This window comes from Ranitomeya imitator, chromosome 8 (genome assembly GCF_032444005.1).
Source record: "Ranitomeya imitator isolate aRanImi1 chromosome 8, aRanImi1.pri, whole genome shotgun sequence".
In the NCBI taxonomy this organism is placed as follows: Eukaryota; Metazoa; Chordata; class Amphibia; order Anura; family Dendrobatidae; genus Ranitomeya; species Ranitomeya imitator.
In genome coordinates, this window is record NC_091289.1 from 4690692 (window position 1) to 4708199 (window position 17508).

The following is a 17508-nucleotide window of genomic DNA, read 5'->3' on the forward strand; positions in this document are numbered from 1 at the left end:
CAAGAATATAATTACTATAATACTGCTCCTATGTACAAGAATATAACTACTATAATACTGCTCCCTATGTACAAGAATATAATTACTATAATACTGCTCCCTATGTACAAGAATATAATTACTATAATACTGCTCCTATGTACAAGAATATAACTACTATAATACTGCTCCTATGTACGAGAATATAACTACTATAATACTGCCCCTATGTACAAGAATATAAATACTGCCCCTATGTACAAGAATATAACTACTATAATACTGCACCTATGTACAAGAATATAACTACTATAATACTGCTCCTATGTACAAGAATATAATTACTATAATACTGCTCCTATGTACAAGAATATAACTACTATAATACTGCACCTATGTACAAGAATATAACTACTATAATACTGCTCCTATGTACAAGAATATAACTACTATAATACTGCTCCCTATGTACAAGAATATAATTACTATAATACTGCTCCTATGTACAAGAATATAACTACTATAATACTGCCCCCCTATGTACCAGAATATAACTACTATAATACTGCCCCCTATGTACCAGAATATAACTACTATAATACTGCATCTATGTACAAGAATATAACTACTATAATACTGCCCCTATGTACAGGAATATAACTACTATAATACTGCCCCTATGTACAGGAATATAACTGCTATAATACTGCGTCTATGTACAAGAATATATCTACTATAATACTACCCCTATGTACAAGAATATAACTACTATAATACTGCCCCTATGTACAGGAATTTAACTGCTATAATACTGCGTCTATGTACAAGAATATAACTACTATAATACTACCCCTATGTACAAGAATATAACTACTATAATACTGCTCCTATGTACAAGAATATAACTACTATAATACTGCCCCTATGTACAAGAATATAACTACTATAATACTGCGTCTATGTACAAGAATATTTCTACTATAATACTGCTCCTATGTACAAGAATATAACTACTACAATACTGCTCCTATGTACAAGAATATAACTACTACAATACTGCCCCTTTGTACAAGAATATATCTACTATAATACTGCCCCTATGTACAAGAATATAACTACTATAATACTACCCCTATGTACAAGAATATAAATACTATAATACTGCATCTATGTACAAGAATATAACTACTATAATACTGCTCCTATGTACAAGAATATAACTACTATAATACTGCCCCTATGTACAAGAATATAACTACTATAATACTGCTCCTATGTACAAGAATATAAATACTATAATACTGCGTCTATGTACAAGAATATAACTACTATAATACTGCCCCTATGTACAAGAATATAACTACTATAATACTGCTCCTATGTACAAGAATATAACTACTATAATACTGCCCCTATGTACAAGAATATAACTACTATAATACTGCCCCTATGTACAAGAATATAACTACTATAATACTGCTCCTATATACAATATATAACTACTATAATACTGCCCCTATGTACAAGAATATAACTACTATAATACTGCGTCTATGTACAGAATATAAATACTATAATACTGCCCCTATGTACAGAATATAAATACTATAATACTGCCCCTATGTACAAGAATATAACTACTATAATACTGCCCCTATGTACAAGAATATAACTACTATAATCCTGCTCCTATGTACAAGAATATAAATACTATAATACTGCTCCTATGTACAAGAATATAACTACTATAATACTGCCCCTATGTACAAGAATATAACTACTATAATACTGCTCCTATGTACAGAATATAAATACTATAATACTGCCCCTATGTACAGAATATAAATACTATAATACTGCGTCTATGTACAAGAATATAACTACTATAATACTGCCCCTATGTACAAGAATATAACTACTATAATACTGCTCCTATGTACAAGAATATAAATACTATAATACTGCGTCTATGTACAAGAATATAACTACTATAATACTGCTCCTATGTACAAGAATATAACTACTATAATACTGCCCCTATGTACAAGAATATAACTACTATAATACTGCCCCTATGTACAAGAATATAACTACTATAATACTGCTCCTATGTACAAAGAATATAACTACTATAATACTGCTCCTATATACAATATATAACTACTATAATACTGCCCCTATGTACAAGAATATAACTACTATAATACTGCTCCCTATATACAATATATAACTGCTATATACTGTGTGTAGTAAATAATCGTGTCGTCGGGGAGGTGTGAGTCTCAGCGTTCGTCTTGCTCCTTATTTCCTGCGGTTTTCTATGTAGATGATTTTCGTGTTTTTGCTCTTTCTTGCCGGCTGTATGTCTCCGTTTTTCTCTCTGAGTGATTCGCAGTTGCAGAAATTTACCTTTCCAATAAGCAAAGTGCGGCCGTTTAAGAACAGATTTTTTCAGTCTCGTCCTTGGCAATGACCTTGAGGGTGAGTTCACCTGAACGTTGGTAGCGCGGAGCGCGGCGCGTGTGATCTGCAGTCAGAATGAGTCTGCGGCGTGAGGTGCGGCGCTCTCGGATCCAGCGCACGTGCTCGGGGAGAGGCGCACGGCCGGCGCTTTCTGCTGGTTAATAGGTTTGTGTGTTGACGAATGATCTTCATCAAATGAGAGTCTTTATAATGTTTGATATAATGTCAGGTTTCATTACGCTCCGGGGCGAGGAGCGGGGGGGGCAGGAGGGGGTCGGCGAGGAGGAGGAGGGGGGGCGACGGTGCGGGATCGGGGGAAGAATGACTGGAATAGCAATGGATCGGAGCTGGAGCGAGACTGCAGCCTGGGAGATGATCTGTTACTGTCAGCGCACGGACTGACGCCGTCCTGCACGCACGTCTGAGCCGCGGTCAGGGTGGGGGGATTATTGTGGCGGTATCCCACTCCCCTCGTGTGCCGAGACGTGTGCACAATCCGGTGCGGTGACCACGTAAGGGAGCGGCGCGGCCACGCGTCACATCATATCCTGCGGGCTGCCAGCGGCACAGAGTATTTCAGCAGCATTTTTACTGCCTTTCTCTCCTTTTAGGAAGAAGATATTGAATATTACGACTCCAAGGCGGACACAGAATACGTGAGTCCCGCGACGTCTCCGGGGTGGTCCGCGTTCTCGCCTCTTTTGGGGCTCATTGTCCTTCTCCTCTTTTAGGAAGATCTGGAGGGCGAGGATGAACCTCGGGAGCCGTCAAACTCCCTAAAGCTGGAGTTCAGCGACGATCCAAACTTCAGGACGAAAGTGAATTACTCGTACACGGCGGTGCAGATCCCGACAGACATCTACAAGGGCTGTGAGTACCCGAGGTGCCTGCTGGGAGTTGTAGTCTGCCGACGGCATAGCGCACATTGCATCCTGGGAGCAGTCAGCACCTTGTGGTCCATTCTGGGCCATTTTCAGAATCTCTGCTTTCTGTCATTGACTGGGAAACTATTATCATCTACCGGTACATTCAGAGGCACAAACCATGCGCTCCGCAGCTGAAGGTTTGCTACAGTGTGTATTTGTGAGTCCAGGATTGGCTACACTGATAATGTGGTAGTCTGGGAACGTAACAGTGTGACACATACTTGTAAGCAGTCGGTGTTTCCTTTCGCTGACAGCAAGCAGAGATCTTGAACATGGGAAGAAACTGCCTGAACTTTTGAATCACACAAGACTCGTCCTCTATTCACAGAAGACAGGTCGCCGGCCCTTTAATGACATCGATTAAACGTCGATCTGTAATGTGAACTTCCCAAATGTCGCCTCCACTGCCCCCACCTCTTCGGCATTTTTCTTTTTTCTTTTTCTCCTTTGCTCCTGATTGTCTCATCGTGAGTAGAGATGTGCGGACCCCTGATTTTCGGGTTCTGAGAAACAGTTAAATAAAACTTTGGGTTCAGGTACCAGGACAGCAGCCGACCCCGGACCCCATTCACTTGGATGGTGAGCACGAGCATCCAGCGTTTGCCACGATGTCATGGACATGAAAGCACGACAAGCACCGCTTCTGATTGGCGGTAAAATCATCCCCATCGGTCACAGAGACGCGGTTCCCAGCAGACAAGGTTTACCTCCGGTCATTGGTGCCGGCTGATAGGACTACTGCTCCCATCATCCAACACCTGCTTCAGCTAATAACAGAGCAGGAGCAGCTGATGGGACTACTGCTCCCATCATCCAACACCTGCTGCAGCTCATAACCGTGAGAGCAGGAGCAGCTGATGGGACTACTGCTCCCATCATCCAACACCTGCTGCAGCTAATAACAGAGCAGGAGCTGATGGGACTACTGCTCCCATCATCCGACACATGCTGCAGCTAATAACAGTGAGAGCAGGAGCAGCTGATGGGACTACTGCTCCCATCATCCGACACCTGCTGCAGCTAATAACAGTGAGAGCAGGAGGGGCTGATGGGACTACTGCTCCCATCATCCAACACATGTTGCAGCTAATAACAGGGAGATCAGGAGCAGCTGATGGGAGTACTGCTCCCATCATCCGACACCTGCTGCAGCTAATAACAGTGAGAGCAGGAGCGGCTGATGGGACTACTGCTCCCATCATCCAACACCTGTTGCAGCTAATAACAGGGAGATCAGGAGCAGCTGATGGGACTACTGCTCCCATCATCCGACACCTGCTGCAGCTAATAACAATGAGAGCAGGAGCGGCTGATGGGACTACTGCTCCCATCAGCTGACACCTGCTGCAGCTAATAACAGTGAGAGCAGAAGCGGCTGATGGGACTACTGCTCCCATCATCCAACACCTGCTGCAGCTAACAACAGAGCATGAGCTGATGGGACTACTGCTCCCATCATCCGACACCTGCTGCAGCTAATAACAGTGAGAGCAGGAGCGGCTGATAGAACTACTGCTCCCATCAGCCGACACCTGCTGCAGCTAATAACAGTGAGAGCAGGAGTGGCTGATCGGACTACTGCTCCCATCATCCAACACCTGCTGCAGCTAATAACAGAGCAGGAGCAGCTGATGGGACTACTGCTCCCATCATCCAACACCTGCTGCAGCTAATAACAGTGAGAGCAGGAGCGGCTGATGGGACTACTGCTCCCATCATCCAACATCTGCTGCAGCTAATAACACAGCAGGAGCTGATGGGACTACTGCTCCCATCATCTGACACCTGATGCAGCTAATAGCAGGAGCTGCTGATGGGACTACTGCTCCCATCATCCGACACCTGCTGCAGCTAAGAACAGTGAGAGCAGGAGCTGCTGATGGGACTACTGCTCCTATCATCTGACACCTGCTGCAGCTAATAACAGTGAGAGCAGGAGCGGCTGATGGGACTACTGCTCTCATCATCCGACACCTGCTGCAGCTAATAACAGTGAGAGCAGGAGCGGCTGATGGGACTACTGCTCCCATCATCCGACACCTGCTGCAGCTAATAACAGTGAGAGCAGGAGCGGCTGATGGGACTACTGCTCCCATCATCCGACACCTGCTGCAGCTAATAACAGGGAGAGCAGGAGCGGCTGATGGGACTACTGCTCCCATCATCCAACACATGTTGCAGCTAATAACAGCAGGAGCGGCTGATGGGACTACTGCTCCCATCCAACACCTGCTGCAGCTAATAACAGGGAGAGCAGGAGCGGCTGATGGGACTACTGCTCCCATCATCCAACACCTGCTGCAGCTAGTAACAGAGCAGGAGCTGATGTGACTACTGCTCCCATCATCCGACATCTGCTGTAGCTAATAACAGTGAGAGCAGGAGCTGCTGATGGGACTACTGCTCCCATCCAACACCTGCTGCAGCTAATAACAGAGCATGAGCTGATGGGACTACTGCTCCCATCATCCAACACTTGCTGCAGCTAATAACAGAGCAGGAGCTGATGGGACTACTGCTCCCATCATCCGACACTTGCTGCAGCTAATAACAGTGAGAACAGGAGCAGCTGATGGACTACTGCTCCCATCATCCAACACCTGCTGCAGCTAATAACAGAGCAGGAGCTTATGGGACTACTGCTCCCATCATCCGACACCTGCTGCAGCTAATAACAGTGAGAGCAGGAGCAGCTGATGGGACTACTGCTCCCATCATCCGACACCTGCTGCAGCTAATAACAGTGAGAGCAGGAGCGGCTGATGGGACTACTGCTACCATCATCCAACACCTGTTGCAACTAATAACAGGGAGATCAGGAGCAGCTGATGGGACTACTACTCCCATCATCCTACACCTGCTGCAGCTAATAACAGTGAGAGCAGGAGCGGCTGATGGGACTACTGCTCCCATCATCCAACACCTGTTGCAGCTAATAACAGGGAGATCAGGAGCAGCTGATGGGACTACTGCTCCCATCATCCAACACCTGTTGCAGCTAATAACAGGGAGATCAGGAGCAGCTGATGGGACTACTGCTCCCATCATCCAACACCTGCTGCAGCTAATAAGTGAGAGCAGGAGCAGCTGATGGGACTACTGCTCCCATCATCCAACACCTGCTGCAGCTAATAACTGAGAGCAGGAGCTGATGGGACTACTGCTCCCATCATCCAACACCTGCTGCAGCTAATAACAATGAGAGCAGGAGCTAATGGGAGTACTCATCAGCTGCTCCTGCGCTGTAAATAATTTAAAAAAATGTATATATTTTTGGGTTCCCCCGTATTTTATAAGCAGCCAGGTAAAACTGACAGCTGTAGACTTTGCTTGCTGCGCTGTTGCGCACATGACGGCACCAGAAACACTCGGTATTTGGGGGCCAAAGCCGAACAGTGACACGGACTCTCTGGTGGTCCGTGATCGGTGCCCGAACAATAGGTGTTTGGTATGGACGCTGAACTTTACTCTTGGGGTCGCCCATCTCTGCTCGTGAGCGCAGACCCCTGATCTCCCCGGTCTCCCTATGGCTGACCCCTCTCCCTGCCGCTGCCCCCTGTCTCACCAGCTACCGTCATCCTGAACGAGCTGAATTGGACGGACGCCTTGGAGAACGTCTTCATCCAGAACCGGCAGGAGGACCCCACTCTGCTGTGGCAGGTGTTCGGCAGCGCCACCGGCGTGACCCGATACTACCCAGGTAAGAGCTGCGGAGACGGTGGCGTCATGGCGGCTCATCGAGTGCTGGAGGCCCTAACTCTGCTGTCTGTCATCACAGCCACCCGCTGGAGGGCTCCCAGTAAGATCGACCTGTACGACGTCCGCAGGAGGCCGTGGTGAGTACAGCGGGCGTCCCCTCGCATCCCACCTCCCTACTTCTGCATCTGATGACCTCTGCTTCATCCCTGCTGGCCTAATACTGCTCACTGCTGAGGGTTTGTTACAGTTGTATCCATGTGTGACTATGGATCAGCAGAGAGGTTATGGGTTCTAGTGAGCTTAGAATTGCCGGATACATCCGCAGCACAGCCCTGTTGTTTTGTTACAATGTGTCAGTGTATTTAATGCATCAGTCTGGAGTCTAGGTTGTGGAGGATTGTTTACACTGGATACAATTGTAGCAAACCATCAGCAGTGGAAGTATGAGCTCTGGATTGTAGCCTCTGTATGTATCAAAACGTTTGCCTTTACTAACAGCAAGCAGAGATGTTGGGTGCTATGGGAATAAACATATGAATGCCGCAAAACTTTCCGTTATGTTTATGGCGTCTTTTGCTCTGCACGTTGGGTTTTATTGGACGTCCTCACGTCATAGATTTGTCCTGTGGGGGGCGCCATCATGTTCTGTGTCATTGACGGCTGCTGTGATTGGTCCATGTACTACAATGTCTGCTCTGCCCCCACCGCCCCTCACATGTGTCCAGGTGTCGTGTCTGCGTCCTGTGCTCGCTCCTGTGCTCTTCACCTGTCTCCTCGTCCCCACGTCTTCTCGGGGTCCATGCTTCTTCTGCTCACTTTGAGACTCATTGTTTCTCGTCCCCACGTCTTCTGCATGCTCATCGTCTGTCTCTGTATCTCCGTCTTTTGCTCGCTCTCATGCTCATCGTCTGTCTCTGTATCTCTGTGTCTTTTACTCGCTCTCATGCTCATCATCTGTCTCTGTATCTCCGTGTCTTCTGCTCGCTCTCATGCTCATCTGTCTCTGTATCTCTGTGTCTTTTGCTCGCTCTCATGCTCATCATCTGTCTCTGTATCTCTGTGTCTTTTGCTCGCTCTCATGCTCATCATCTGTCTCTGTATTTCCCTGTCTTTTACTCGCTCTCATGCTCATCATCTGTCTCTGTATCTCCGTGTCTTTTGCTCGCTCTCATGCTCATCATCTGTCTCTGTATCTCTGTGTCTTTTGCTCGCTCTCATGCTCATCATCTGTCTCTGTATCTCTGTGTCTTCTGCTCGCTCTCATGCTCATCATCTGTCTCTGTATCTCCGTGTCTTTTGCTCGCTCTCATGCTCATCGTCTGTCTCTGTATCTCCGTGTCTTTTGTTCACTCTCATGCTCATCTTCTGTCTCTGTATCTCCGTGTCTTTTGCTCGCTCTCATGTTCGTCTGTCTCTGTATCTCTGTGTCTTTTGCTCGCTCTCATGCTCATTGTCTGTCTCTGTATCTCCGTGTCTTCTCCTCTCTCTCATGCTCGTCTGTCTCTGTATCTCCCTGTATTTTGCTCGCTCTCATGCTCATCATCTGTCTCTGTATTTCCGTCTTTTGCTCGCTCTCATGCTCATCGTCTGTCTCTGTATCTCCGTGTATTTTGCTCGCTCTCATGCTCGTCTGTCTCTGTATTTCCGTGTCTTTTGCTCGCTCTCATGCTCATCTGTCTCTGTATTTCCGTCTTTTGCTCGCTCTCATGCTCACCGTCTGTCTCTGTATCTCCATGTCTTCTGCTCGCTCTCATTCTCATCGTCTGTCTCTGTATCTCTGTGTCTTTTGCTCGCTCTCATGCTCATAGTCTGTCTCTGTATTTCCGTCTTTTGCTCGCTCTCATGCTCATCATCTGTCTCTGTATCTCCGTGTCTTCTGCTCGCTCTCATGCTCATCTGTCTCTGTATCTCTGTGTCTTTTGCTCGCTCTCATGCTCATCATCTGTCTCTGTATCTCTGTGTCTTTTGCTCGCTCTCATGCTCATCATCTGTCTCTGTATTTCCCTGTCTTTTACTCGCTCTCATGCTCATCATCTGTCTCTGTATCTCCGTGTCTTTTGCTCGCTCTCATGCTCATCGTCTGTCTCTGTATCTCCGTGTCTTTTGTTCACTCTCATGCTCATCTTCTGTCTCTGTATCTCCGTGTCTTTTACTCGCTCTCATGCTCATCATCTGTCTCTGTATCTCCGTGTCTTTTGCTCGCTCTCATGCTCATCATCTGTCTCTGTATCTCTGTGTCTTTTGCTCGCTCTCATGCTCATCATCTGTCTCTGTATCTCCGTGTCTTCTGCTCGCTCTCATGCTCGTCTGTCTCTGTATCTCCCTGTATTTTGCTCGCTCTCATGCTCATCATCTGTCTCTGTATCTCCGTGTCTTCTGCTCGCTCTCATGCTCATCTGTCTCTGTATCTCTGTGTCTTTTGCTCGCTCTCATGCTCATCATCTGTCTCTGTATCTCTGTGTCTTTTGCTCGCTCTCATGCTCATCATCTGTCTCTGTATTTCCCTGTCTTTTACTCGCTCTCATGCTCATCATCTGTCTCTGTATCTCCGTGTCTTTTGCTCGCTCTCATGCTCATCATCTGTCTCTGTATCTCTGTGTCTTTTGCTCGCTCTCATGCTCATCATCTGTCTCTGTATCTCCGTGTCTTCTGCTCGCTCTCATGCTCATCATCTGTACCTGTATCTCCGTGTCTTTTGCTCGCTCTCATGCTCATCGTCTGTCTCTGTATCTCCGTGTCTTTTGTTCACTCTCATGCTCATCTTCTGTCTCTGTATCTCCGTGTCTTTTGCTCGCTCTCATGTTCGTCTGTCTCTGTATCTCTGTGTCTTTTGCTCGCTCTCATGCTCATTGTCTGTCTCTGTATCTCCGTGTCTTCTCCTCTCTCTCATGCTCGTCTGTCTCTGTATCTCCCTGTATTTTGCTCGCTCTCATGCTCATCATCTGTCTCTGTATCTCCGTGTCTTTTGCTCGCTCTCATGCTCATCGTCTGTCTCTGTATCTCCGTGTCTTTTGTTCACTCTCATGCTCATCTTCTGTCTCTGTATCTCCGTGTCTTTTGCTCGCTCTCATGTTCGTCTGTCTCTGTATCTCTGTGTCTTTTGCTCGCTCTCATGCTCATTGTCTGTCTCTGTATCTCCGTGTCTTCTCCTCTCTCTCATGCTCGTCTGTCTCTGTATCTCCCTGTATTTTGCTCGCTCTCATGCTCATCATCTGTCTCTGTATTTCCGTCTTTTGCTCGCTCTCATGCTCATCGTCTGTCTCTGTATCTCCGTGTATTTTGCTCGCTCTCATGCTCGTCTGTCTCTGTATTTCCGTCTTTTGCTCGCTCTCATGCTCACCGTCTGTCTCTGTATCTCCATGTCTTCTGCTCGCTCTCATTCTCATCGTCTGTCTCTGTATCTCTGTGTCTTTTGCTCGCTCTCATGCTCATAGTCTGTCTCTGTATTTCCGTCTTTTGCTCGCTCTCATGCTCATCGTCTGTCTCTGTATCTCCCTGTCTTTTGCTCGCTCTCATGCTCGTCTGTTTCTGTATCTCCGTGTCTTTTGCTCGCTCTCATGCTCATCATCTGTCTCTGTATCTCCGTGTTTTTTGCTCGCTTTCATGCTCATCTGTCTCTGTATTTCCATCTTTTGCTCGCTCTCATGCTCGTCTGTCTCTGTATCTCCCTGTCTTTTGCTCGCTCTCATGCTCGTCTGTATCTCCGTGTCTTTTGCTCGCTCTCATGCTCATCGTCTGTCTCTGTATCTCCGTGTCTTTTGCTCGTTCTCATGCTCATCGTCTGTCTCTGTATCTCCCTGTCTTTTGCTCGCTCTCATGCTCATCATCTGTCTCTGTATTTCCCTGTCTTTTGCTCGTTCTCATGCTCATCGTCTGTCTCTGTATCTCCGTGTCTTCTGCTCGCTCTCATGCTCATCGTCTGTCTCTGTATCTCCCTGTCTTTTGCTCGCTCTCATGCTCATCGTCTGTCTCTGTATTTCTGTCTTTTGCTCGCTCTCATGCTCGTCTGTCTCTGTATCTCCCTGTCTTTTGCTCGTTCTCATGCTCATCGTCTGTCTCTGTGTCCCTGCGTCTTCTGTTCGCGCTCATCGTCTGTCTCCGTCTCTCCCACCTCTGTGCACCTCTGTCCAATTTTCATTTCACGCATCACTGCTGCTGGAAAATGCCTCAAATAACGGAGAGAGCACCTTGAGACGCTCGTGTGTACATTGTTATGTGTATGTTCTGTCGCCGCCGCAGCTTTGTGTTTTTATTAGAGGAGCGCGATTAAGTTGGTAAACACTAAGCGAAGTTTGTCACGAGAGTGGAAGGGTGAGAGATACAACAGCCAATGTGTGAGGAATGGCGCGGTCTCACCTGGAATTGTAAACCATCCACCAACAGGCACCAAACACTGACCAAAGGGGTGAGGCTACACAGCCTCAATATTCTGATCAATCTCTCGCGTAACCACACCTAGAAAATTGCCGCAGGTGTGAGCGGAAAGGTAGACGAATGTGAGAGCGAGCGGAAAGGTAGACAAAAATGGGAGCAAGCAGGAAGTTAGACGAACGTGGGAGCGAGCAGAAAGGTAGACAAATGTGGGAGCGAGCAGAAAGGTAGACGAATGTGGGAGCGAGCGGAAAGGTAGACGAACGTGGGAGCGAGCGGAAAGGTAGACGAACGTGGGAGCGAGCGGAAAGGTAGACGAATGTGGGAGCGAGCGGAAAGGTAGACGAATGTGGGAGCGAGCGGAAAGGTAGACAAAATGGGAGCAAGCAGAAAGGTAGATGAATGTGGGAGCGAGTGGGAGACGTGGAGACCGATGAACATGAGAGCGAGCAGGAGACATGGAGACAGACGATCATGAGAGCGAGCAGGAGACATGGAGACAGACGAACATGAGAGCGAGCAGGAGACATGGAGACAGATGAACATGAGAGCGAGCAGGAGACATGGAGACAGACGAATGTTAGAGCGAGCAGGAGACATGGAGACAGACGAATGTTAGAGCGAGCAGGAGACATGGAGACAGACGAATGTGAGAGCGAGCAGGAGACATGGAGACAGACGAACATGAGAGCGAGCGGGAGACATGGACATAGACGAATGTGAGAGCGAGCAGGAGACATGGAGACAGACGAACATGAGAGCGAGCAGGAGACATGGAGACAGACGAATGTGAGAGCGAGCAGGAGACATGGAGACAGACGAATGTTAGAGCGAGCAGGAGACATGGAGACAGACGAATGTGAGAGCGAGCAGGAGACATGGAGACAGACGAACATGAGAGCGAGCGGGAGACATGGACATAGACGAATATGAGAGCGAGCAGGAGACATGGAGACAGACGAACATGAGAGCGAGCAGGAGACATGGAGACAGACGAATGTGAGAGCGAGCAGGAGACATGGAGACAGACGAATGTGAGAGCGAGCAGGAGACATGGAGACAGACCATCATGAGAGCGAGCAGGAGACATGGAGACAGATGAACATGAGAACGAGCAGGAGACATGGAGACAGACGATCTTGAGAGCGAGCAGGAGATATGGACATAGACGAATGTGAGAGCGAGCAGGAGACATGGAGACAGACGAACATGAGAGCGAGCAGGAGACATGGACATAGACGATCATGAGATCGAGCAGGAGACATGGAGACAGACGAATGTTAGAGCGAGCAGGAGACATGGAGATAGACGAACATGAGAGCGAGCAGGAGACATGGAGATAGACGAATGTGAGAGCGAGCAGGAGACATGAAGATAGACGAATGTGAGAGCGAGCAGGAGACATGGAGACAGACGATCATGAGATCGAGCAGGAGACATGGAGACAGACGAATGTGAGAGCGAGCAGGAGACATGGAGACAGACGAATGTTAGAGCGAGCAGGAGACATGGAGACATACGAATGTGAGAGCGAGCAGGAGACATGGAGACAGACGAACATGAGAGCGAGCAGGAGACATGGAGACAGACGAATGTTAGAGCGAGCAGGAGACATGGAGACAGACGAATGTGAGAGCGAGCAGGAGACATGGAGACAGACGAATGTGAGAGCGAGCAGGAGACATGGAGACAGACGAATGTGAGAGCGAGCAGGAGAGATGGAGACAGACGAATGTTAGAGCGAGCAGGAGACATGGAGATAGACGAATGTTAGAGCGAGCAGGAGACATGGAGACAGACAAATGTTAGAGGGAGCAGGAGACACGGAGACATACGAATGTGAGAGCGAGCAGGAGACATGGAGACAGACGAACATGAGAGCGAGCAGGAGACATGGAGACAAACGAATGTTAGCGAGCAGGAGACGTGGAGACAGACGAATGTGAGAGCGAGCAGGAGACATGGAGATAGACGAATGTGAGAGCGAGCAGGAGACATGGAGACAGATGAATGTTAGAGCGAGCAGGAGACATGGAGATAGACGAACATGAGAGCGAGCAGGAGACATGGAGATAGACGAATGTGAGAGCGAGCAGGAGACCTAGAGACAGACGATCATGAGATCGAGCAGGAGACATGGAGACAGATGAATGTTAGAGCGAGCAGGAGACATGGAGATAGACGAACATGAGAGCGAGCAGGAGACATGGAGACAGACGAATGTGAGAGCGAGCAGGAGACCTAGAGACAGACGATCATGAGATCGAGCAGGAGACATGGAGACAGATGAATGTTAGAGCGAGCAGGAGACATGGAGATAGACGAACATGAGAGCGAGCAGGAGACATGGAGACAGACGAATGTGAGAGCGAGCAGGAGACATGGAGACAGACGAATGTGAGAGCGAGCAGGAGACATGGAGACAGACGAATGTGAGAGCGAGCAGGAGACATGGAGACAGACGAATGTGAGAGCGAGCAGGAGACATGGAGATAGACGAATGTTAGAGCGAGCAGGAGACATGGAGACAGACAAATGTTAGAGCGAGCAGGAGACACGGAGACATACGAATGTGAGAGCGAGCAGGAGACATGGAGACAGACGAACATGAGAGCGAGCAGGAGACATGGAGACAGACGAATGTTAGCGAGCAGGAGACGTGGAGACAGACGAATGTGAGAGCGAGCAGGAGACATGGAGATAGACGAATGTGAGAGCGAGCAGGAGACATGGAGATAGACGAATGTTAGAGCGAGCAGGAGACATGGAGATAGACGAATGTTAGAGCGAGCAGGAGACATGGAGACAGACAAATGTTAGAGCGAGCAGGAGACACGGAGACATACGAATGTTAGAGCGAGCAGGAGACATGGAGATAGACGAACATGAGAGCGAGCAGGAGACATGGAGACAGACGAATGTGAGAGCGAGCAGGAGACATAGAGACAGACGATCATGAGATCGAGCAGGAGACATGGAGACAGACGAATGTGAGAGCGAGCAGGAGACATGGAGATAGACGAACATGAGAGCGAGCAGGAGACATGGAGACAGACGAATGTGAGAGCGAGCAGGAGACATGGAGACAGATGAACATGAGATCGAGCAGGAGACATGGAGACAGACGAATGTTAGTGCGAGCAGGAGACATGGAGACAGACGATCATGAGATCGAGCAGGAGACATGGAGACAGACGAATGTGAGAGCGAGCAGGAGACATGGAGATAGACGAATGTGAGAGCGAGATGGAGACAGACGATCATGAGATCGAGCAGGAGACATGGAGACAGACGAATGTGAGAGCGAGCAGGAGACATGGAGACAGACGAATGTGAGAGCGAGCAGGAGACATGGAGACAGACGAACATGAGAGCGAGCAGGAAACATGGAGACAGACGAATGTTAGCGAGCAGGAGACGTGGAGACAGACGAATGTGAGAGCGAGCAGGAGACACGGAGATAGACGAATGTGAGAGCGAGCAGGAGACATGGAGATAGACGAATGTTAGAGCGAGCAGGAGACATGGAGACAGACAAATGTTAGAGCGAGCAGGAGACATACGAATGTTAGAGCGAGCAGGAGACATGGAGATAGACGAACATGAGAGCGAGCAGGAGACATGGAGATAGACGAATGTGAGAGCGAGCAGGAGACATAGAGACAGACGATCATGAGATCGAGCAGGAGACATGGAGACAGACGAATGTGAGAGCGAGCAGGAGACATGGAGATAGACGAACGTGAGAGCGAGCAGGAGACATGGAGACAGACGAATGTGAGAGCGAGCAGGAGACATGGAGACAGATGAATGTTAGAGCGAGCAGGAGACATGGAGATAGACGAACATGAGAGCGAGCAGGAGACATGGAGATAGACGAATGTGAGAGCGAGCAGGAGACCTAGAGACAGACGATCATGAGATCGAGCAGGAGACATGGAGACAGACGAATGTGAGAGCGAGCAGGAGACATGGAGATAGACGAACATGAGAGCGAGCAGGAGACATGGAGACAGACGAATGTGAGAGCGAGCAGGAGACATGGAGACAGACGAATGTGAGAGCGAGCAGGAGACATGGAGGCAGACGAATGTGAGAGCGAGCAGGAGACATGGAGACAGACGAATGTGAGAGCGAGCAGGAGACATAGAGACAGACGATCATGAGATCGAGCAGGAGACATGGAGACAGACGAATGTGAGAGCGAGCAGGAGACATGGAGATAGACGAACATGAGAGCGAGCAGGAGACATGGAGACAGACGAATGTGAGAGCGAGCAGGAGACATGGAGACAGATGAACATGAGATCGAGCAGGAGACATGGAGACAGACGAATGTTAGTGCGAGCAGGAGACATGGAGACAGACGATCATGAGATCGAGCAGGAGACATGGAGACAGACGAATGTGAGAGCGAGCAGGAGACATGGAGATAGACGAATGTGAGAGCGAGATGGAGACAGACGATCATGAGATCGAGCAGGAGACATGGAGACAGACGAATGTGAGAGCGAGCAGGAGACATGGAGACAGAAGAATGTGAGAGCGAGCAGGAGACATGGAGACAGACGAACATGAGAGCGAGCAGGAGACATGGAGACAGACGAATGTTAGCGAGCAGGAGACGTGGAGACAGACGAATGTGAGAGCGAGCAGGAGACATGGAGATAGACGAATGTGAGAGCGAGCAGGAGACATGGAGATAGACGAATGTTAGAGCGAGCAGGAGACATGGAGACTGACAAATGTTAGAGCGAGCAGGAGACACGGAGACATACGAATGTTAGAGCGAGCAGGAGACATGGAGATAGACGAACATGAGAGCGAGCAGGAGACATAGAGACAGACGATCATGAGATCGAGCAGGAGACATGGAGACAGACGAATGTGAGAGCGAGCAGGAGACATGGAGATAGACGAACGTGAGAGCGAGCAGGAGACATGGAGACAGACGAATGTGAGAGCGAGCAGGAGACATGGAGACAGATGAACATGAGATCGAGCAGGAGACATGGAGACAGACGAATGTTAGTGCGAGCAGGAGACATGGAGACAGACGATCATGAGATCGAGCAGGAGACATGGAGACAGACGAATGTGAGAGCGAGCAGGAGACATGGAGATAGACGAATGTGAGAGCGAGCAGGAGACATGGAGACAGACGATCATGAGATCGAGCAGGAGACATGGAGACAGATGAACATGAGAGCGAGCAGGAGACATGAAGATAGACGAATGTGAGAGCGAGCAGGAGACATGGAGATAGACGAACATGAGATCGAGCAGGAGACATGGAGACAGACGAAGGTTAGAGCGAGCAGGAGACATGGAGACAGACGAATGTTAGAGCGAGCAGGAGACATGGAGACAGACGAATGTTAGAGCGAGCAGGAGACATGGAGATAGACGAACATGAGAGCGAGCAGGAGACATGGAGATAGACGAATGTGAGAGCGAGCAGGAGACAGAGACAGACGATCATGAGATCGAGCAGGAGACATGGAGACAGACGAATGTGAGAGCGAGCAGGAGACATGGAGATAGACAAACGTGAGAGCGAGCAGGAGACATGGAGACAGACGAATGTTAGAGCGAGCAGGAGACATGGAGATAGACAAACATGAGAGCGAGCAGGAGACATGGAGACAGACGAATGTGAGAGCGAGCAGGAGACATGGAGACAGATGAACATGAGATCGAGCAGGAGACATGGAGACAGACGAATGTTAGAGCGAGCAGGAGACATGGAGACAGACGAATGTGAGAGCGAGCAGGTGACATGGAGACAGATAAACATGAGAGCGAGCAGGAGACATGGAGACAGACGAATGTGAGAGCGAGCAGGTGACATGGAGACAGATAAACATGAGAGCGAGCAGGAGACATGGAGACAGACGATCATGAGATCGAGCAGGAGACATGGAGACATGAACATGAGAGCGAGCGGGAGACATGGAGACAGACGAATGTGAGAGCGAGCAGGTGACATGGAGACAGATGAACATGAGAGCGAGCAGGAGACATGGAGATAGACGAATGTGAGAGCGAGCAGGAGACATGGAGACAGACG

General features: G+C 48.6%; 1 protein-coding gene across 6 annotated transcripts in view; it reads left to right on the forward strand.

Annotated features, from left to right (window-relative positions):
- Positions 1–17508, forward strand: part of CACNA2D2 (calcium voltage-gated channel auxiliary subunit alpha2delta 2) — a 215488-nt gene that overhangs the window by 147469 nt on the left and 50511 nt on the right. For all 6 annotated transcript variants that reach the window (XR_011314924.1, XR_011314925.1, XM_069736089.1 and 3 more), the window contains exons 5-8: positions 3054–3098; positions 3174–3312; positions 6937–7068; positions 7147–7204. Coding sequence is in view for 4 of the 6 variants with exons in the window: in XM_069736089.1 (XP_069592190.1) it covers positions 3054–3098; positions 3174–3312; positions 6937–7068; positions 7147–7204 (374 nt within the window). In the remaining 2 variants the exon portion in view is untranslated. The remainder of the gene's footprint in view (positions 1–3053; positions 3099–3173; positions 3313–6936; positions 7069–7146; positions 7205–17508) is intronic.